Source organism: Danio rerio, chromosome 3, assembly GCF_052040795.2.
Source record: "Danio rerio strain M-AB ecotype USA chromosome 3, GRCz13ab, whole genome shotgun sequence".
NCBI lineage: Eukaryota > Metazoa > Chordata > Actinopteri > Cypriniformes > Danionidae > Danio > Danio rerio.
The window spans coordinates 25873681-25896121 of record NC_141023.1 but is presented as its reverse complement, the minus strand read 5'-3'; the positions used below and the strand labels follow the sequence as shown (position 1 = coordinate 25896121).

Below are 22441 nucleotides of genomic sequence, written 5' to 3'. Positions count from 1 at the left end.
TTTTGACGGCACTGCAGTCAGATTTCAAATCTGGCTGGTAGCTCGGTTACAGAAAACAGCACTCTAATAGCCTGAGGTCTGAGTTTAGCCAGTGCAAGGAGTGACTGGCAGCTGTACATGCACTGAGCGCTGGAGCAGGGTTTTATTTCAAATGCCACTCTGGCTTTCCCAAGCAGCTCGTTGGCACAAGGTCAAGCAACAGGAAGACACTGCAGGTCAGTGTGTGTTTGTGCACGTTGATCTGGGTAGATATTTAATACAGTCAAACGGTGGATGAAATGGCATCTTATGCTGCTGAAACAGGACGTGTGAGATCATGTAGGTGTGTGATTGACGTGTGCAGCTGTAGGCATGTAGATGACATCACACAAGTGTTGATGGGATGACAGAGTGTTTACTATGGAGCTAAAAGTCACATGCAAGCATCAACAAATTCACTGTTGCCATTAGGTTGTGATAAACAGTTGTTGCCTAGAGTAAAATAAGCATGTGTGCCTTCGCATTTCGGCAAAGATGTCTTCGTCAAGGTGATAAAATTCAGATGCGTCTGGAGTTTGTTTGAACAATCGATATGTCACATGACACGATTAAATTACTAAACACAACAGAATATTATATAACTCAAACAATAATGTTGAATCAACAACTGTTCACATTACAGTACACTGGAAAAAAATTAATAAATAAATAAATTGAATAAACAATTAAATAAATCCATTAATTTGACTTGCAAATTAAGGTGACTGAACATAAAACAGTTAAGTTGTCCCAAAAATAAACTTAAGAATTGTGTTGTTTCAACTTATTTTAAATAAGTTGTTTTGAACAAGTGGCACAAGTCATTTTTTGAGTGCAGAAAAATTATAATATTAAAAATCAGACAAATGCAGACAAAATATCAGACAAAATGAGAAAAAATGTCAACAATATGTAAATAATATAAAGCTGTAAAATACAACAATAATAATGAAAGAAGAAAAGGAAAAAAATAACAATACTGTTACAAAAAAAGTCGAAAAAATCTTGTACTTGTGCAATAGTTAATTTGTTTTCCAAAAAAAAAAAACATTCTGTGAAACTACTCAATACACTTTCAAAACTCTAAAGTAATATATATATATATATATATATATATATATATATATATATATATATATATATATATATATATATATATATATATATATATAAATATATAAATGCCACAGGGTTGTTTGTTTGATTGCTTCAACTTATGTATTTATTTATTTATTTGTTGGTTTGTTCGTTAGTTCGTTCGTTCATTAATTAGTTAGATTTCCAGTAGTTTGTTCATTCATTAGTTCGTCCGTTCATTAGCTCCTTTGTTCATTAGTTCGTTCGTTCCTTAGTTTGTTATTTTATTAGTTCATTCGTTTATTAGTTTGTTCGTTTATTATGTCATTCATTCATAATTTTTTTATGTTCAGTGAGAAGATTCTAGCCTGTGTTGGGCTGAACAAGTGCACTGAAGTCAGGTTGAATGTGAGGTGGATATGTGATGTAATAATCATCACTGAGGATCTGTATCTGCATTTATTGAATCATTAATCTGAGGTAATCAGTAAACATTTATTACTGTGTAATTCCATTCAAAGTGTGAAGCTGCCTGCTGGTTTCTGTCACATGACTCGTGGTTTGCTCGCGACACTCTGAAATGTTTATTTTTTTAAACTCGTGGCACCTGGAAAACATGAGCGTGCTTTGCAATGACATGTGCTTTGCAAGGCCCTGTTTGTGGTTGAATTTAAATTAAATAAATATTTTACGTGGGCCGAACAAAGTAGTCCAGTGGGCCGCATGTGGCCCATGGGCCATAAAATGCCCGGATCTGTTTTAAAGTGTAGATGCACATCCAGCTGGTTGTTATTGCAAAATAAACCTAGATGTTGGTAGGGTTGATTTTGTGTTTGCAACAAGCTACGTGTAAATTATCTTTAGACACATAGATATAAATGGTACCTGCTAGTTTGCCAGTTACAATAGTCTTTGCAGTTTGTTCAAATGTAACTTTTTAACTCAGAAGTATGGTGGCTGAGAGAGCCTTATGTGCTGCAATTGAACAAAATACATGTAATTACAAACAAAACGCCAGCTAATTAAGAAAAGATCCTCGTCGGGTTGTCAACATTCGTTCATTCATTCATTTTTCTTTCAGGTCAGTCCCTTTATTCAGCAGGGGTCACCACAGTGGAATAAACCACCAACTTATTCAGCATATGTTTTACACAACGAATGCCCTTTCAGCTGCAACCCAGTACTAGGAAACACCCAAACACTACGGCCAATTTAGTTTATCAATTCACCTGTACCACATGTCTTTGGACTGTGGGGAAAACCGGAGAAGCCGGGGGAAACCCACACAAACACTGGAAGAACATGCAACTCCACACAGAAATGCCAACTGACCCAGCCATGACTTGAACCAGCAACTTTCTTGATGTGAGGCGACAGTGCTAAACGCTGAGCCACCATGCCGCTCAGTTTGACAGCATATATGTTGCATATCCTTTGTGAGGATTGTCAGTTGGCTTTCAATTGCCACTAATTCTCAAACATCGTTAAAGTGTGCATGCTTTGTTGTGATTTCTCTTCTTACTTGCATCTATTTGCATACCTGTTGCGTTTGTTCACAGCCAAGTCTTGTAACCAATAAGCTGGTTTGATCGCTAAAGAAACCGAGATGCTTTTTCTTTGAGCACGGCATTTTTCAAATTCCACCATCGTCTCGTATTGTAGTAATAAATTTGATTTTATTATTCTTTTTATGTTCAGCATGAAGTTGTTTCCCCTCTACCAGAAGCCTGCAGTGAAAGAAAATAAACATCAGAGCGGGATGTGTGTGGGGAAAAATGACTACAGACGTTCAGGCAGTGCACTGCGACAGGCAGTAAAACAGGGCAGCTTGCATTAGGGGCTGAATCTGGCTCTGAATGCGAGCTTGGACATTCCCAGAATCCCTGGTGCTCCGCGCTCATTTACACTGTGGCTCATTAGCCTGATTAGCAAACTCTCTGTTAGTCTCTTTTGCTTGTTTTTCCATTCTAACACCCTTTCGTTCTCTCCTCAGGACCAATGATCAGCTGGTGGCCTTCCTGTCCAAATACAGAAATATGAATTTCATCAAGTCTCATGGGAGAGACAACGCTCGGTGAGTGCTGACATGTGATGATGGCTGAAACGCACGCCAGCTGCACAGAATAATAACGGCTAAAAATACATTTGTTATTTGCATTGTTAAAAATTGCCAACAGATTCATCAGAAAACAGGGTTTGGACCGGCTTTTCTTTGAGTGCGACACCCATATGTGGCGGCTTGGAGACAGGAAAATTCCAGAAGGAATATCGGTGGATGGAGGCTCTGACTGGTTTCTGCTTAACCGGATGTTTGTGGAGTACGTCATTAACACTCAAGACGACCTTGTGACTAACATGAAGCGCTTCTATGCGTACACGCTGCTGCCAGCAGAGGTGAGATTCTGAAATCTAGTGCAAAATCACAAGCAAAGAAGTGTTGTTTTTCAGAAAAAAAATAAATAAATAAATCTGAAAATTCTTACAACAACATGAGTTTAGTCAATTAATAATTTCAGAATGTCTACATTTATGAGTCTTTAAACTAATTCTGATTCTAATTATTTATTCATTCATTAATGTTCTTGTCGACGTAGTCCCTTTATTAATCCGGGATCGCCACAGCGGAATGAACCGTCAACTTATCCAGCACATTTTTTACGCAGCGGATGTCTTTCCAGCAGCGACCCATCTCCGGGGTTGCATGCACACGCACACACGCACACACACACACACACACACACACACACACACACACACACACACACACACACACACACACTCATACACTACGGACTATTTAGCCTACCCAATTAACCTGTACAGCATGTCTTTGGACTGTGGGGGAAACCGGAGCATCCGGTCATTTATATATATATATATATATATATATATATATATATATATATATATATATATATATATATATATATATGTATGTATATATATATATGAGCAATATCACACTCGTAGCAGTGCGATATGGCTGTATATCGGCACTGGTGGGAGGCGTGCGATGCCTTAGTTGCCCCCACCCGTGCCAATATACAGCCATATCGCACTGCTACTTGTGTGATATTGCGATTATACAACAGTTTGACGGCATTATTGTGTATATAAAAACTAAATCAAACACAGAGAGTTTCAAAAACCCTTTTGTATGAGGAACTACTTTATTCCACATTGGATTCAAATCATAAGCTGACAGTTAAACAGTTGAGCAAGCATCTTTTAAACTTTAGATCTAGTGTCTGTTTTTTGCTGGCTGTATGTGGGCGGAGTAATACACGGAGGGGAAAGAGGCTGTAGGAGTTCTGATATTGCAGAATATCGCACAGTTATCAGCCAATCAGATTTGAGAACCAGACAGAACTGTTGTATAAATATATATATACATAAATATATATATACACGAGTAGACGTGCGATATGGCTGTACACAGTAAATAACAGTAGATTATGGTTATTTAATATCAGAACTGTGATATTAATGAGTTTACAATTACAAGTGGATTAACCATTACAAAAAGATAAAAGGTTTAATGAAGAATTTTATAATTTATAATCAATCAATTTTAAACCGCGCGATTTGAATAGATGCGATTATTTCCATAATTATTATAACGAGGGAGGAGAGCGCGAGTAATTAAAACGATCCAACTAATGTTACTTAAAAAAAAACTATGTGACAACTGTTACAGCAGAACCTGCGAGCCCCTATTTCACAGCTAAGGACTTGCCATTAAAACGACCACATCTAACCTGCAGTTCTTTTATGAAATTATAGTATAATCGCATTTTAATTAGCAAATTTTGATCAGATAAATCGCTATTAGATTTTTGCTTCAAATCATGCAACCCTTATTTCTGCAAATAAACCTTATTTTAAACAGTCTTTCTTTTATCCTGTGCTGAGGGAGTTGTACTAAAAAACAGCAGTAATGATCAAGGAAATGACTTTTGCATTGCACATTATTACAAGAATTCTGCTACGTTAATTCGCAAGATAGGCGTTTCATTAATATTTCTCCTTTATTCGCAGACTCTGAAGTTTACACTGATAAATTGAGTAAATTTCCAAAAAGCGGGATGAATTTGCATAGTTTTATTTGCTCATTTGCGATTGTGTGTTTGCTCATTTGAAATGGCTGTGTCAGTGTGTTAGTTTTAATGAAGGGCTTTTTGCTGCGCGGTGGCGAAATTGGATTCTTTGCTCTGTCTAGGTCTAGTTATTCTCCGTTGAGATATTGGATATTGTGGCTTGAGAAGGCAATTGGCTCTTTTACTGATGTAGACATTTAACACACTAGACCTCCTGACAGGGCCATTCTGTTAGACATCCATCTTCATTTTATCAGATGTCATTATTCTGTTTCAACCTCTTAGTCATCTATTCTCTTCTCTTTCTCCTCACCTCCTACCGTCCCTTCCTATTCATCATCCCCCTCGCTCTTGTCTTCACAGTCGTTCTTCCACACGGTTCTGGAGAACAGTCCGCACTGCGAGAGCATGGTGGACAACAACCTGCGCATCACCAACTGGAATCGAAAGCTGGGTTGCAAGTGTCAATACAAGCACATCGTGGATTGGTGCGGCTGCTCGCCCAACGACTTCAAGCCTTCCGATCTGCCCCGTTTCCAGGTAAGCGTCTCACGAGGCTTTCCGGCCTCTCACTGTCTGACTGTATCAATGCAGTCGGCACTAACCGGAACAGTTCAATGAACCCGATCATTAGTTAAACTCTTTCAAAGCCTTTTCAGTGGCAGAGCTGACCTCACGCCTGAAGGAGACCCACGCCACGTCCTGTTTAGTCAGAATAAGCACAATAGGGCTTTAATTTACCTTAAACAAACACCTAATAGTGTGAGACAAGCTCTCCAGTCAGTAGCGATTTCAGTCGTGATTAGAAATCCGATGAGACTCAACTAAAGGAAAGCCTTGCTAACTCGTGCCTACACAGGGGATCTGTAATTAACTCTGGCCGGCAGAAAAGGACGATGAGGGATCAATTGCAAGGCGGTCTTTCATCAAAAGGATTCTGCTAGTATAGAGCAATGAGGCCGTGGAGCTTGACCGCAGCAGCCAATTCCCTTCTCTCCCTCCCCACCTTTGGTCTGGAAGTCTCTCATTAGCCTCCAGTACAGAGTCAATCCTAACGTGGTCATGCCCGACCCCAGTGACTCACTCTCCCTCTATTGTAGACAGAGCCACAGGCCCAGTCCAAATGAGTTTCAAACTTGTCATTCCCAGCCTGGTAGTTTTCACACAGCTGGCTGTGTTTTATTTTTTCCGAGCTCCTTCAACAGAACTGCAACTTCGCATTTTCTCAGTTTCGGTTTTCTCTCTCGCTCTCGCTTTTTTTTCCCCTTCATGCCATGTTGCTCGTGGTGTGGTTTCACATTAAAAGATGCAGCGGTGTATTCGGCAAACCATTTGCTCATAAACTCCCTACTGTGCGCCTGTGTGCCAAACCATGACATCATCACCGTGTGCCACATCGGGCTGATTTTTTTTCCAGTAACCACCCAGTTGATGAAGCCACTTATTTTTTGTTTAACCATAATGATGTTCTAAGTAAAGTGTTTTGATTTATTTTAACTAGGCATGGGCCGGTATAAGTTTCAGATGGCATGATAACCTTGGATAAAAATACCACAGTATCACAGTATTGTGACTTTGTTACTCCATTGAACACAATATATTATATTTTTGGAAACATTTATAATATTTTGGTACAGTAAACATGTCAAGCTTAATAATTCAAATAAGTCATTGACTTCTGCTGTCTTCACCACTTCAAATTTTAGCGGTTTTAAAACCTTGACTTTTCGAAACCGCTGTAAACCTTGAAACCGGTTATCGTCCCATGCCCACTTTTAACATGATTTTGGCGTTCTGTTCTGAATGAGGGCTAGAAGCCCAGCAGCATCATCACCTCATTTTGAACACTGCTAAATGTTTGCAGCCGCAACTCCTCTATATAATGGAGTCCATTCAGTGAGTGTGTGGTTAACTCATTCAGGCCTGGACTGGGGGAAGGGCCTGTGAGCGTTTAGTGGCTCATTATCACTGAAGGCATAGCCATAGTGGGTATTATTGAGTAATTATTCTGTGACAATACCTCCTTTCTCACAGACAGCTCTGAAGGAAAAGGACAATGGGAGAGGAAGGGAAGCTTGAAATGTGTCATGGCAGTTCAGTTTTATCCACAGATTTCTCACCCCTCACCCTATAGAGGCCTAAAGCGCAGAAAAGAGCTTCCTGGACATGCTTTTCCAAATCACTTTATTACATTTCTTTCCGCTGTCTCTTTTACTCACATCTTTTTGCTTGCTGTAAATGTTAGGGGGGAAATCACTGCTTAGTTTAGAGGGATTGTTCAACCAGGTAAAGTAATTGTTTACTCACACATTGCTGTTTTAGGGTTGTTTTAGGGTTTGTTTACACTACAACAATGTCTTAAAAATATGAATATTTTTTTTGCACTTTTCAATGTTCAAATGTAGGGCTGGGTGATATTGCAAAAAATAATGACGATATCATGTGTTATATCTTTCGATATCTATAATTATTGAATATTTTTTAACAATACATTTAGGACTATTAGGATTTTTTATTTAACCACTTTATTTTAATTTACCAGCATTATTATGGCAAATAGTTTAATAGTCAAAAACAAAAATATTTTGAACAAAATATCTGATCTCTTTATAATAAAATAAACATAAGTGTCAAAGAGGCGGGCAAACTATTGCTGCATCTCCGATACAAATTTAAAGAGAAAAGTAAAAAAGCACTGCAGTGTTTGGATGCGCTGTGTTTGTCTGAGGTAATAAGTCTGCCGTTATTACTGAAATGTGTATATTCCATACAAAGTGTGAAGCAGATTGGTTAGTTCTACTTACATGACTCGCGGCATTTGGAAAAGTTCAGATGTTTTTCAAGTAGGGGTGCCTGGAAAGTGCGCCTGTATTGGAAATCATAAACTTACACCCTAAGCTTACTGGCATTGCTTCAAAGGCGAGTGCTGAGCAGCCACATTTAAATAAAACTATTGCTTTTATACCGAAACTTCATACCGAACTTTTTTTATCATTATTGACAATGGTGTTCGGTCAATAAATATTGATACGATTTTGTCGCCCAGCCCTTTTCAAATGAACATTTTGTTAAAAAAATCCTTGTTGATAAAAAAAATAATAATAATAACTGAAATCTCATGCCAGGCCACTTTTTCTCACAGACTACAGACTGAATACATAAAACACCTTTATAATGTCACCATTTTCCTAGAAGCTTGTTTTTGCCATTTATTCAGTCAGGGTAAAGATGTTGGTTTTTAGACACTTTTTAAAAATATGTAATTTTCTGGTCAAAATGTGTGTGCAAATCTTTGTAAAGACTTTACTAGTTGCACTTTTCTGTTCAGTTTGAAATTAAATTATGGGTTATGGCTATGTCTGATTCGGTTATTCTAAGTCAGAGATGGCCAAACTAGGGCCTGCGGGTCAAAGTTGGCCCACGGTAACCTTTATTGTGACCCTCCATCCCATATGAGAAGAGAGGGAGAATGTATGTCATCATTTATAATTTAACATAACTTTTGTTTTTTTTTAACTGTAGAGCTACAAAAAGCAAACTGAAAAGAAATGTTTCAATTAAATGTTGTGAATAAATCAGACAAAAAATATTTAATGCAGTCACTTGATGCACCGTGGATATTGCAGAAGACATCAGCAAGCGAGTCAAGGCAAAGTGTATTTTTTTTGTGTTGTAAATGGGATTGTTCATGTTTTCTATTGTAAGATGTTCATGATAAAATATACAAAAATGTATAACCATTAACACAATTAAAGTATTTTAAATATAATTAATTATAGTATTAAGTAAATTTTATAATGAATTTTAATAATAAATTAGAAATTTGCATTGACACATTTAGGGTTCGGTATTATTACCTCCAGCCCACCACCCTCGAATCAAGTTTTATTTTTGGCCCTTCCTAAAAAAGGTTTGGGCACCCCTGCTGTAAGTGATCTGTCTGACTAAAAAACAAAATCATTATTTGTTAGTGGATCATGACTAGTTTGTTAAGAACAGAAACTACCGTTAAGCCTTTTAAGTGAATGTTTGTTTGTTTGTTTGTTTGTTTGTTTGTTTGTTTGTTTGTTTGTACTAACTCAAATAGTTAAATGCTTGTTTTATTGTTGCGTGGGAAAATAATCGTAATTATTGGGAATTTTCATTCCTTTCAAGGTTTTTGATCTCTCCGTCTTCAAAGATGATCTCTTTATAGATGTCTCTCAGGGGTTTGCTCTTATCTGAAAACTAAAAGCTAAAAGCACGAAGATTTTGATATTTTTGGTTCTTCGCAGATGTTGTTCCTTATCTTATCTGTTTTACGTTACACATGTTAGTCTGCGGGGAGGCGAGGAGCATGCGAATAAAAAGCAACACCACCGTTTCATACAAGACATGTGGCACTTTGATTTTGATTTTTGCCGTCAATTATCTCCAGAGAATTTCCGACTCTGATTCTTTTAGCTTTTTTCCCCCTTCCAGCACATTGTTCTGGATGGTGTGCTACGCTTTTCAGTTTTCGTTGTCTTCGCACTGTCACTATCTCTTTTTCTCTTCCTGTTTCGCACAGTCTCAGCAGGCTGTCTTGTCTATCAGCGTCTCTTTGTCTTCACACTCACGCTCTCTATTTTTCCCCCTCTCTTTCTTTGTCTCCATCAGCAAACCACCAGGCCCACATTCTTCGCGAGGAAGTTTGAAGCCAGTGTAAATCAAGAGATAGTGAACCAGTTGGACGTCTTCCTGTTCGGGAGTTTGCCCCAGGGCACGCCGGGTCTCAAGGCCTACTGGGAGAATGTTTTTGATGAAGCGGATGGGATTCACAGCTTGTCCGACGCACATCTCACTCACTATCATGCCTTCGCCCGATTGGGTCTGGCACGAACCGCCAACTCGCTACAGGGTGACCCCAATGACAACAGCTGCAGGTAAGTGTATATATACACAGTATGTTTCATTTGAGCACAAAATGGTTTATTTATAATGTCAGGGTCTGCTGTTTCCTGTGTTGGGTGTAATTAGTTTTAAAGTAACTACAGAAGTTATTGTAGTTAGATTACTTTTGTGCAGAAATTGTAAAGAAAGTGATTGCTTTTCATTTTCAGGTAATTTAATTACAGTTATTAGGGGCCAAGCACCGAATGTGCGTAGGCACCTACTGTGTCCATTCCGGTTTTTACTATTATTCTTCCGTCTTCTTCTTTCACCTCCGCTCTGTGAGTTTATGGCAGCCCTATGAAGTCTGATTTTCAACCACAACAAATTTGGACTCTCTAACTCAAACTCTCTAGCACCACCACTTATCAGAAGTTTTACTTTTGTTTATCTTTATAACTTCTAAACCGAATAAGCTACTATCAAATATTTTCCTCTGGTTCCATTGCTTAAGCTGATTGAAATGCACCCTATATAATAATTTTTCCGTCATAAAAAAAATAGCTATTTTGAATTGTTAGTAAAACCTCTTTGAATAAACTCATCCTAGGCGATTTGTCAGATTTTCACCAGTTATTGAATTCAAGTTGATTAGCCGAACCGTTTTCAATTAACTTGAGAACAAATTTAATGTAGAGCTTGAAAAAATGGACTTAAGGTGCTATCTCTGTAACGCATTGACGTATTCACACTAAACTTAGAGTGTGTTATCACAACCATGGTCTGAAGTTAGCTGCAGCGTTTTAGTTATTGTCATGAGACTGGTCTTGCAGATTTATTATATCAAACTGAGAACGTTGATATAATTTATTCCCTAATTGACACGACTTTCTGTCCACCATCTTGAATTTGTTTGAAAATTGGTTGTTTTGAATTCTCCAAAGATCGTTAGTCCAATTTCTACCAAATTTGGCTTATAACATGCTGCCAGAAAGTTATACAATTTTCCAGTTGCTCTGTAGCTTGTTGCCATGATTGTTTATGATGAAACCGCTGGTTGCTTTTCCCTGATAATTGCTGCTTGCAGCTGTATTTTATAGTATATTTGTTAAAATACTGTACATAAATTAAACAGATTCATCAGTTAAGAGAAGCAGAATAATTAATTTATCAAGTAGATTGAACAATTAGAATTCATTGAGAAGCGAATGAATTGAGGCAGATGTTTTTTTCAATATATAGTATGTATGAAATATTGTGCAATTGCTTTAAAATGTTTTGTGTTTTCATACACATAAGGTTTATCATTTTTAAAGTCGTCGTCAAAGTTTAATTTCTGTTGTCTATGCAGTATAGAGATTTATATGTAGTGCATTTTTTAGTCAAGTATTTGAACAACTTATTAAGTAACTTATTTCTTTTCAGACACATTAATTACAAATGTATTTAAATATAGTTTATTGATGTACTTAGTAATTAATTACTTTTTTTTCAATTCAGGTCATGTTTATTTCTATAGTGCTTTTACAATGTAGATTGTGTCAAAGCAGCTTAACATAGAAGTTCTAGTAAATTAGATAATTTACGCAACACTGGCTTTAACTAACTTTCCAAAGGTGTTTTGTGTTATTTAATTTTATTATAGTAGATTTAACCACATTGAACATTTTTTTGGGGAGTTCTCTCTATTTTTTTTTTTATATACAAAGTTTGGCTTCCATGAGCTTTTGTTATGTAGAAAAGAGACGGCTTTCATTTCACAAATTATAGATCAAACAAACCATTTAACATCATCTAAAATTATTGATCAGTTAATCCGTGAATTAATAAATACCTTCGTATTCTTTAAAAATGTCATAGCAGAATTTAAAATCCCATGTATACAAAGCGATTCCATTAAAATTTTTCTTTTTTCATGATATAATCACTTCCATTCACATGAATTTAGTGCAAAGTGACAAAAAATAAATCAATAAGTATTCACAGCCTTTGCTCGATACTTTGTTGATGCACTTCTGGCAGCAATTACAGCCTCAAGTCTATTTGAATAAGATGCCACAAGCTTAGCACACCTGTCTGTGGAAATTTTTAATCATTCCTCTTTGCAGTACTTCGCAAACTCTACCAGGTTGAAAGGGAAGCGATGGTGTACAGCCACTTTCAGATCTCTCCAGAGATGTTCAATAAGATTTAGATCTGGGCTCTGGCTGGGCCACTCAAGGACATTCATCGAGTTGTTGTAAAGCAACTCCATTGATATTTTGGTGGTGTGGTTTGACTAGTCTTCTAGTTCCTGCTACTAAAAAACATCCCCACAGCATGATGATGGGTTGGTATTAACCTGGCATTGAGCGGTGCCTGGTTTTCTCCAAACGTAACGCCTGGCATTCACTCCAAAGAGTTTAATTTCAGTCTCATCAGACCCGAGAATTTAGTTTCCTATGGTCTGGGAGTCCTTCAGATGCCTTTTGGCAAATTCCAGGCGGGTAGTGACTTTCGTCTGGCTACTCTACCATACAGGCCTGATTGGTGGATTGCTGCACAGAGGGTTGTCCTTCTGTAAGGTTCTCCTCTCTCCACAGAGGTATGCTGGAGCTCAGACAGAGTGACTATCGGGTTATTGATCACCTCCCTGACTAAGGTCCTTCCCCCCGGATTACTCAGCTTAGATGGCCGGCCAGCTCTAGGAAGAGTCCTGGTTATTCCAAACATCTTCCACTGATGGATGATGGAGGCCACTGTGCTCATTGGGACTTACAGAGCAAAAGAAATGTTACTGTAACTCCCCAGCCTTGTGCCCCGACACAATCCTGTCTCTGAGCTTTACAGACAATTCCTTTGTCTTTAGGCTTGGTTTGAGCTTTCACATGCATTGTCAACCCTGATACATTATATAGACAAGTGTATGCCTTTTCAAATCATGTCCAATCAACTGAATTTACCACTGGCGAACTCCAATTAAGCTACTGAGACATCAGTGGAAGAATCATCAGTGGAAACAAAATGTACCTGAGCTCAATCTAGAGGGTCACGGCAAAGGCTGTGAATACTTTTCTGTACATTTGATTTTTCAGGTTTTTTTATTTTTAATAAATTGGCAACAATTTCCAAAAATCTTTTTTCACATCGTCATTATGGGGTATTGTGTGGAGAATTTTGAGGAAATAAATGAATTTAATCCATTTTGGAATAAGGCTGTAACATAAAAAGAAATGTGGAAAAAGTGAACCGCTATCAATACTTTCCAGATGCCCTGTAAATATACAAATCATTATAACTTGTGCTTGTGTGCTTAATGTGGCACTTTTTTTCAATAACACAACATGCAATATATAATGCAGAGGAAACACTTTAATCGTATAATTCCTTGATGCACAACAGTCAGCATATTTAGTTTATAACGACATAAGTGGAGGATGAAAGAACAGTCACTTTTCAGTAAATTGTCCCATTAGCATGTTTGCTCTCCGTGTTTTTGTTTAGTGTGTGCTCTTTATGATTGCATTTTGTTTGTAAATGTGTGCACATTATATTGGCCTCCTGGATATTCCAAGAGCTGTGCTGCCTGCTGAGGGAAGCGCGCAGCTTTTATTTGATCCCACTTTCAGCAGATCTGAAGTTCCTCAGCTGTCCAAACATCTGTCATTACTGAGATAGAGAAGACGAGGGACGGGCGGCGAGTTTGTCAGTCTGGCTGCGGTGTTTATGTGTTTATCAGTGCAGTAATGCTTGGCATTGCTGCTGTTTCTGCTGCATTCAGACAAGCGAGCCCCAGTGTTTGGGCCCTGCAGAGGGACCGTCCCGCACAAGGAGACGGTTGTTGCTGGTAGGTGGGGGTTGGGTGATGTCGAGAGAGGGAGCGCTCTGTTTCTGGCAGTCCTCTGTGAGGTGGGACGCTTCAATCGCTGCTCTGTTAGGCCCTGCGTGCTGCCCACCTCCTGCGGTGACGAAAAGCAGAGGGGGGCGACGGGCGCACCGGTGTAAATATTTGCTGTTCTGCTTGTCAGGCTCGCGGTGCTGGGATGGAGCACCTCCGGCCTGTGCTGTTATACTGAGGAGAGCTAAAGGTGGAGATTGGCTACGCATGACTGCCTGTATCTCTATCAGCTCCTACTGTATCACCTAGGTGTATACACCTGTCTTTCTGCTTTTTTCTGTCTGTCTGTCTTTATTTGTCTGTCTGTCTGTCTTTCTACGGCTGTCTATGTCTGTCTGTCTATGTTTGTCTGTCATTCTCTCTATCTGTCTGTCTGTATGTCTATGTCTTTCTATCTGTTTGTTTGACCATGTATGTTTGTCTGTCTTTCTATGTCTGTTTTTGTCTGTCTATGACTATATATGTTTATCTGTCTGTCTATCTCTGTCTGTATGTCTTTCTTTCTGTCTTTCTATGTCTGTCTGTCTCTATGGTTGTTTATGTCTGTCTGTCTTTCTCTTTATGTCTGTCTTTCTATGACTGTCTATGTTTGTCAGTCTGTTTATGTCTGTCTGTCTATGACTATCTAAGTTTTTCTTCTGTCTGTCTGTCTGTCTGTCTGTCTGTTTATCTGTCTGTCTATCTCTTTCTGTATATGTCTTTTTTTCTTTCTGTCTGTCTGCCTGTCTGTCTCTCTGTCTCTGTCTATGGCTGTTTATATATGTCTGTCTACTGTCTGTCTCTTTCTGTCTTTGTCAGTTTATGTCTGTCTGTCTGTCTGTCTGTCTGTCTGACTGTCCATCTTTCTGTCTGTCTGAGTGTCTGACTTTGTGTGTGTCTGTCGGTCTGTGTCTGTGTAGTTGTTTGTGCTCAGAAGCTTTGTAAGTGTTTTTTCCAGAGTATTGCTGTTACATTTTGATGACTTTGATGAAACACGCTGACAAAAGCAGATGGCTGATATGTTTGTCTTTTTAAAAATCTCCTGTTTCAACTTGAATAAATGAGTGCAGACCAGTCTTGTTATACTTTGATAAATAGATAATTAATAGACTATTCAGATTTAAGGACATTTTGTTTTTTGTTTTTTATCTGTGGAAACATTATTTACTCTGTAATTTTGGGGTCAGTTAATTTTTTTATGTCACCAAAGCTGTATATATTTGATTACATGCAGCTTAAACAGTAATAATTTTAGGCTTAAATAACTTGTTATGGTGGCGCAGTGGGTAGCACAATCGCCTCACATCAAGAAGGTCGCTGGATCACTTGGCGTTTCTGTGTGGAGTTTGCATGTTACTTGTTCTCCCTGTGTTTGCATGGGTTCACTTTTGGTGCTCCAGTTTCCCCCACAAGTCCAAATACATGTGCTATAGGTGAATTGAATAAGCTAATTTGGCCGTAGTGTATGTGTGTGAATGCAAGAGCGTTTGAGTGTTTTCCAGTGTTGGGTTGCAGCCGGAAGGTGGAAGGGCATCTGCTGCTTAAAACATATGCTGGATAAGTTGGCGGTTCATTTCGCTGTAGCAACCACTGATTAATAAAGGGACTAAGGCAAAAAGAGAATGCTAACTTGTTATAGATTATAATGTTTTATGTATTCCTGCAATAACATAACAGATTTTTTTTTTGGGGGGGGGGGGGGGGGGGGTAATTTTAGTATTTAATTGAGTATTATTTAGTTATAATCTAAGTAAAGGTATCTTTTATTCAAATAAAATTAATTTTACAAGCAAAATGTTTATGGTTTAGTTTTGAGCTTTACAAAATATAAACCTTTCATAATATTTAACAATAAACACTGCATCATTTTAAAAACAGAAATCTTTAGATATCATCAATCTCTTTACTGTCACTTTTAAACAATTTAATTTGTTTTTGCAGAATGTAAGAATTCTTAAAACAAAAAAAAACTTTCAGACGTTAACATTTTGGCTAGAAGTGTATATATTGGAATATCTAAAGTGGACAATTCCTCCACCAAACTTAATCTATTTATGTCAAAAATAATGCAAGTTTGCTTTATGGAAATTCTGAAATATTATTCAAACAAATAAAAACAATTTAAAGAAGAAGATACCCATGACAGATGAAGCAAACTGTTCATATTGGACCATATTAATTATAATTTTAGGATTGATTATTTGTTTTCTCCCTGTAGGTATTTTGCCATGGGCCATCCGGTGTCTGTCCACATCTACTTCCTGTCTGATGAGTTTCAGGGGTACCTGGTCAGGCATCACGCCACCAATCTGGCAACCAGCAAACTGGAAACCCTGGAGACCTGGGTAATGCCCAAACAGTTCTACAAGTTCACCAATCCTCCCAAAACCTTCACCCGACTGCAGTTTGCTGAGGTTTGTAAGCACGCACTCTTATTTACACATGCAGTGGAAGTGAATTGTTTTTGTGTGTTCTGGTAGTTAAAGGCTGATAGGCAGCACTTTTATGTGTCCTCTGTTGGCCATTTTTTTTTATGAACAGAAACTGTCGTCATGCAGTTTTTCATGAATAAAACTTTTAAGACAGTGCTCGTTTTGTTCTGACTCGCTGCAGTAAAAAACGTCCTGGCAGTCTATAGGTGCGCGTTCGCCCCCGCTGTGCCCTCAGAATGTATGCATTGCTAAGAAAATTGACCTCCGAATATTATTGGCAATCTTACACTGCTGCACATTGTGCTTGACATACTCCGTTAAACAACCAATAATTCAGGCGTTCTTCATTGATTTAGCTGTCAGCCAGCGCCATACCTGTCATCTTGCCCTTTGGCGTAATCAGTGATTTGTCTGCCACGAGTGTGGGGGATAAAATAATGACTTCACGCTGAACTGCCCCTCAGTTTATCTGTTGGAAGCCAAGGGTACATGTACAGCTGCAGACGCAAGAGTTAGATGTGGCTGGATGACGTCTAACGGAAGTGATTACCTCTGTAGAATTAGTTTTTAAATATCTGATCGAGATGTTAAAAAAATGATACTTTTACTAATGAAAGTGATATAATTCTAGTCTACCAAATATGTAAGTTTTTTAAAGTTGTAATATTGTGTTTAAGTCACATCATGTCAGAATTGCACTCAAAGTGTTAATTAGACGTATTCAAGCGTGTGACTTTTTGTTTTTGTTTTATTTTGTTCAACAATGTCATTTTTAAACGTTTTAAAGGGCACCTATTTTACCACTTTTACAAGATGTAAGATAAGCCTTTGGTGTCTACAGAATGTGCATGTAAAGTTTCCGCTCAAAATACCCATGAGATTATTTATAATTCAATTCAAGTTGATTTATACAGCATTTTTACAAAGTAGATAGTGTCAGAACCGCTTAACATAGAAGTTCTAGTAAAATGCAGATTTTTTTTATATTACAGCCTCCCGAATCTTCTCATTATAATATATTGTAGTGGTGTTTGTAGCCTGTGGCTTAAAATGCAAATCAGCTGCCTCTTCCTTTCCACTGTGCGTGTCTGCTTCCCCTTCCGTTACATCAGATAAACAGCAGTCAGTGATAGAAACAGACTTAGACGAAGCTGAAATACAGCTCATTAGTCAAAAATACCAAGTTTATTTCATGTTTATGCGGTGGTTTATTCAAGCCTTTCTAAAATGATGAGTCCCACACAAATGCTGTTTGCAACACACACACACACACACATATTATTGTGTACTGACACCATGCAGCCATGGTGATTATAGCATTTAAGAATTAGATACTAATTTTACTGTCTTTATTGAAAACATGTTCTGTTTTAAAAACGTATAAAAGTTGTAACAAATATATTGATCCCAGTTTATTTGCAATGAAAATGTTCCGTGGACGTGTACATGTTGTTATAGAAACATGGTGTCTGTCAATCAAGTCAGTGGGCGGAGAAACCGCACTCCTACATCACGTTATGGTGGGCCTCAAAATCACTGGGATTTGGGTCGTATTTTAACATCAGGAAATTTAAAAAAGGGACTTGTGTTTCTATCACTCCAGTATGACAGTGAACACTATACATACAGATAGTTCTGTCCAATCAGCTTACAAAAGTCGATTTTCATCATAGGTGCCTTTTAATGTAATTCAGCTACACTTGAAAATTGGCTACTGTCAGCTCTGAATAAAATGAAACAATAAGAAGCATAAACCTTTATCCCTGACTTCATGACAAATCATTTTACAGTGTTCAGAAAAGAAAAATTAACCATTCAAAATATAACATTATATGATTATCAATTATCAAAAAAATGAGTGGCATTTACTTAAACACTTCAATCAAGCCTAACAAATATTTAAAATGAAACAAATATTCCAGAACATTTTGTATTTGTTTATAATAGTGTGTATAATAATAGATGCATGAAATCATCTTTGTTTTTTGATGCAAGCAATTTCTCTTGTGACTACTTTTTTATTTTCTTTGCAACATTGAGAAATAATAACAAAATATTACAAATTAAAAATATTAATGTTTTGCTTGTTCCTATTTCTCTTTCAAAGTCTAGATCAGTAATCAGTAGTCTAGTTATGCCATTAAAAATAGCAAATAAATCAATTACTTAATTATTAAAATACCTTTATTTGTGATGCAAAAAATGTTTAGGTGCCTATTGTTTTATTTGGAAGATTGTAATAAAACAAATTATATAATAATAATAATAAAATAAATAGATAAGATATATTATATTAATACACATTTGAAGAATTATTAGCTCCCCATAAAAAAATTAATATTTCCCAAATTATGTTTAACAAAGCAAGGACATTTTCATAGTATGTCTGATAATACTGTAAATATTATATATATATATATATAGTTATATTCTCTATGAAATTTTAGTGCTGTTTAGTAGAGAGAAGATTTTATCAAGACATCTTTTAACATAATACTTTTAATAACTCATTTCTAATAGCAAATTGATATTGTCTTTCTTTGTCCATGAATATTTTACTAGTTATTTTGCAAGACACAGCTTAAAGTGTGAAGGCTTATCTAGGTTAACTAGGCAAGTTATTGTATAACAATAGATTCATGTGTAGCCAAAAAATACTTAAGGGAGCTAATACTATTATATATTCTAATATATAATACATTAAAACCTGCTTTTATTCCATCCAAACTAAAAGAAATAAGATATTCTCCACAAGAAAAACAATAAAATAAGAAATACAATGAAAACGATCTTCCTCTTTTAATCATCACTTAAAATATTTGGAAAAATGATACAATTTCACAGGAAAGCTAATCATTTTCCCTTCAGTTGTGTATATTAAAACACCACAGGCTTTTATTTCTATTCAATCAGTTCATTTGTGTCAAAAGACTATTTTTGGAAGCTGCCTAGATGTCATTTCCCAAAAGCATTAAAGACCCCATCATCTATTCCTTGGGAGACAAGCAGAGCTGTAAAGTGCTTAAACCAAGTCCTGCTGGGTCTTCGGCGTCTTCCCAAAAGAATGATCAAATTGACTTGCCATGTTTTACCGAGGTGCAGCATGGCTCGGGTTATGGGACAGGTCAAGCGTAAAGAGACTCCTGCTGTCGGTCACGTCCTCACTCGGAAATGATGAGCTTTCTGAGAGTGGCCGGAGGGAGCCGAGCGTTTGATGGCTTCAAACCACCACCAGCCCCGTCCCACAAGTCAAATTACCTCACAGTGGGAGAAACATTACACCGGGCACCGCTGATCGTTTGATGCAATTATGCTCATCTCAGCTGGTCCTGGCGCTCCCAATTGGTGCCATCTGTTTACTTACGATGGGATCTTGTGCAATTCATTTGGCTGTATATCCGTCTGTGCAGCTATCTTAGGGAGCTAGCGGTATGTAGTGCAGGCATCCCATCACTTTGGCTTCTTGAGGGACTGAATTTGAAGGATACAGAAAGTTTGTTCAGCTTCCAGAGCAATGAGGGCCTGTTCAGTGTCTGCAGGGGCTGAACTGACACGTCTCTGCGCAAGAACCAGAAACTCAGAGAGCCTCAGAGCCCCAGGACTGCGCTCTCTTCCTCCCTCACTTGCCTGCTTCTGCTTCTCTTTCAATGTTTCTGTCGCTCCAATTTTCCTCTAGATCACTGATTCCCATCCAGAGGTGTGTGCTAGTACTTCAGGGGGTTTTCTAGCAGCTTCCAGGAGTACTTGACATGATACGGTTTAAACCTATGGAAATGTTTAAAGGATGTTTCACACACAAATTTGAATTTTGCTGTTAATATACTTGCGAATTATAATGTGAAGAAGATCATTTTAACATCTACCACCACTTAAAACAATAAGATAAATACAAGCCAAATTAAAACAATACATTTGACTCCTAATGATACATTGAGGTGTTATAAATAAAATGAACAGTCTGTGCAAGAAACATGTCATTATTTACAACAAAAAAGAATTGGCCGCGAAAATGATTGGTCAAATACTGAAAAGGGCTATTTTCTGCTGTAATTTGCATGTATCTTTAGTAATAATGTTGTAAATATTGATGAGTCTGAAATGTCTGAAAATTTGAGCCAAAAGAAGGCTATGCTGTACCAGAGTGTTCAGCGCGCTGGTTTCATTCTCCCTCCAGCCATAGCTGACCAAAGCCGACTTTCAATTACAAGCTTGCCTACATGGCATAGTCATAGTTTAAAATAGCTCAATATTCCACTCTGAGAATATTCAGTTCATGCTCATCTATACTCATCTATGCTTAAGAACTGCACATTCTCACCAAAAAAGCAAAGTCTCTTCTTCACTTTTGTCAATTGGTGAAATTTTGACCACTGACTTGCTTGGTTTAAGACTTGTGGAGCTGCACATCGATGGATTTACTCTTCAGTGTTTGGACTTTCAGCAGTGAAACTGAAACCCCACTGAACTGAACTAAACTTAACTTAATCTCTGAAAACTGGACTGACACAATTTCACTTTAATAGAACTTCTATGTTAAGCTGCTTTGACACAATCTACAATGAAGAAGCACTATGGAAATAAAGATGAACTGAGTTAAAACAACGCATCAACATGACATTTCTGTTTAGTATACTTGTTCCTGCTGCTTGCATTAGTGTTACTGTGCCATGCTGGTAAAATGACACTCATTCAAGAATTAACTAATTTCTCTATTAGGTGAAAATGAATAAAATAAAATGAAATAATTCATTCGGTTCATTCCACTGTGGCGACCCCAGATTAATAAAGGGACTAAGCCGAGAAGAAAATGAATGAATGAAAATGAAATCATTTATTATATAGAAGTATATTATAATAAAAAACAGGCATTATATAAGGTAATAATATTTGCAATTTAACATTTCGTTGTACTCTTAATCAAATATGAACATGTAAGAGACTTTATTCAACATTTATTCAATATTTGTTGAAAACTTTACTGACCCCAAACTTATTATTGGTAGAGCATGTGATGTAAAATAATTGATTTAACTATTTAAATGGATTTCAATGACATGAATCCTGTTCCATTATATTTAGAAAGTGTATATATATATATATATATATATATATATATATATATATATATATATATATATATATATATATATATATATATATATATATATATATATATAATTATTATCATTATTAAAATTATTATTATTTATTTTATTTAAATTTTTTTTGTCAAAGTTTGAAATCCAAATGAACTGGAAGTTGCAGAGACTTATATTTCAGTATATTAAATGGATTATTGAGTAGGGGGCAGGACTTTTTTTTGCACCATTCCCTCATAGCAGACTAAAGGCTGATTTATACTTCTGCGTCAAACGCCGGCGTATGCTACGGCGCTGACGCATAGTCCTTCGCTGTGGCCATCGGCGTCGCTGACGTGCACCTCTCAAAAAATGTAACTACATGTCGCAACGACGCGTAGCGCAAGCTCTGTGATTGGTCGGCTTGTTAGCGCTGACAAGTCTGGGCTGGGCCGAGAGCCGTGTGAATGGTGCGAGCCTGATGGAGCGATTGTTTACAAGTGTGGAGTCCCGTGAAGGAGCTCCGGATGGAAAGTTTTGCTTTGTGTTTACCTCATAGTTAAAGTTTTTGCACGTCTGCCAGTTCCTGCCTCAAAATGAGCGAGTTTGAGCCACTTGTACATCCCGGAAGTGTTCAGGAAAAGCAAAACAGCAGCGAGGAAACTCGACACAGAGGAACATTTACACCTCACTACCAACTAGCGTTTCGGAAGTGTTAATGCAGACCAACAGAGACAGCGCGCAGAAGTATAAATGCACAGCTACGCGCGTTGCATGCGCCGTGGGTTACGCTGGTCACTTGATGCAGAAGTATAAACCAGGCTTAACAGTAAAGCCTTACCACTGCACATGACATTTGAACACAACTGTTGGAATAGGCCCTCTTGTGGCAGTCGCACAGAATTTTCAATTTTGTCATGCATTATGGAAGAAAAACTGATTCCCGCGATGTCCAAAATAAAAGGAGTGCAAAAGCAAGAGCCTTTATTCTTTATGCATTCACCATGGTTGAATGAATGAATATTAGAAACT

The 22441-nt window shown here is 37.4% G+C and overlaps 1 protein-coding gene across 1 annotated transcript in view; it reads left to right on the top strand.

The window, feature by feature from the left end:
* xylt1 (xylosyltransferase I) overlaps positions 1–22441 on the top strand; it is a 106473-nt gene that overhangs the window by 75512 nt on the left and 8520 nt on the right. The window contains 5 exon segments of the mRNA NM_001172397.1: positions 3089–3169; positions 3273–3489; positions 5556–5732; positions 9831–10096; positions 16118–16313. Coding sequence (NP_001165868.1) covers positions 3089–3169; positions 3273–3489; positions 5556–5732; positions 9831–10096; positions 16118–16313 — 937 coding nt within the window.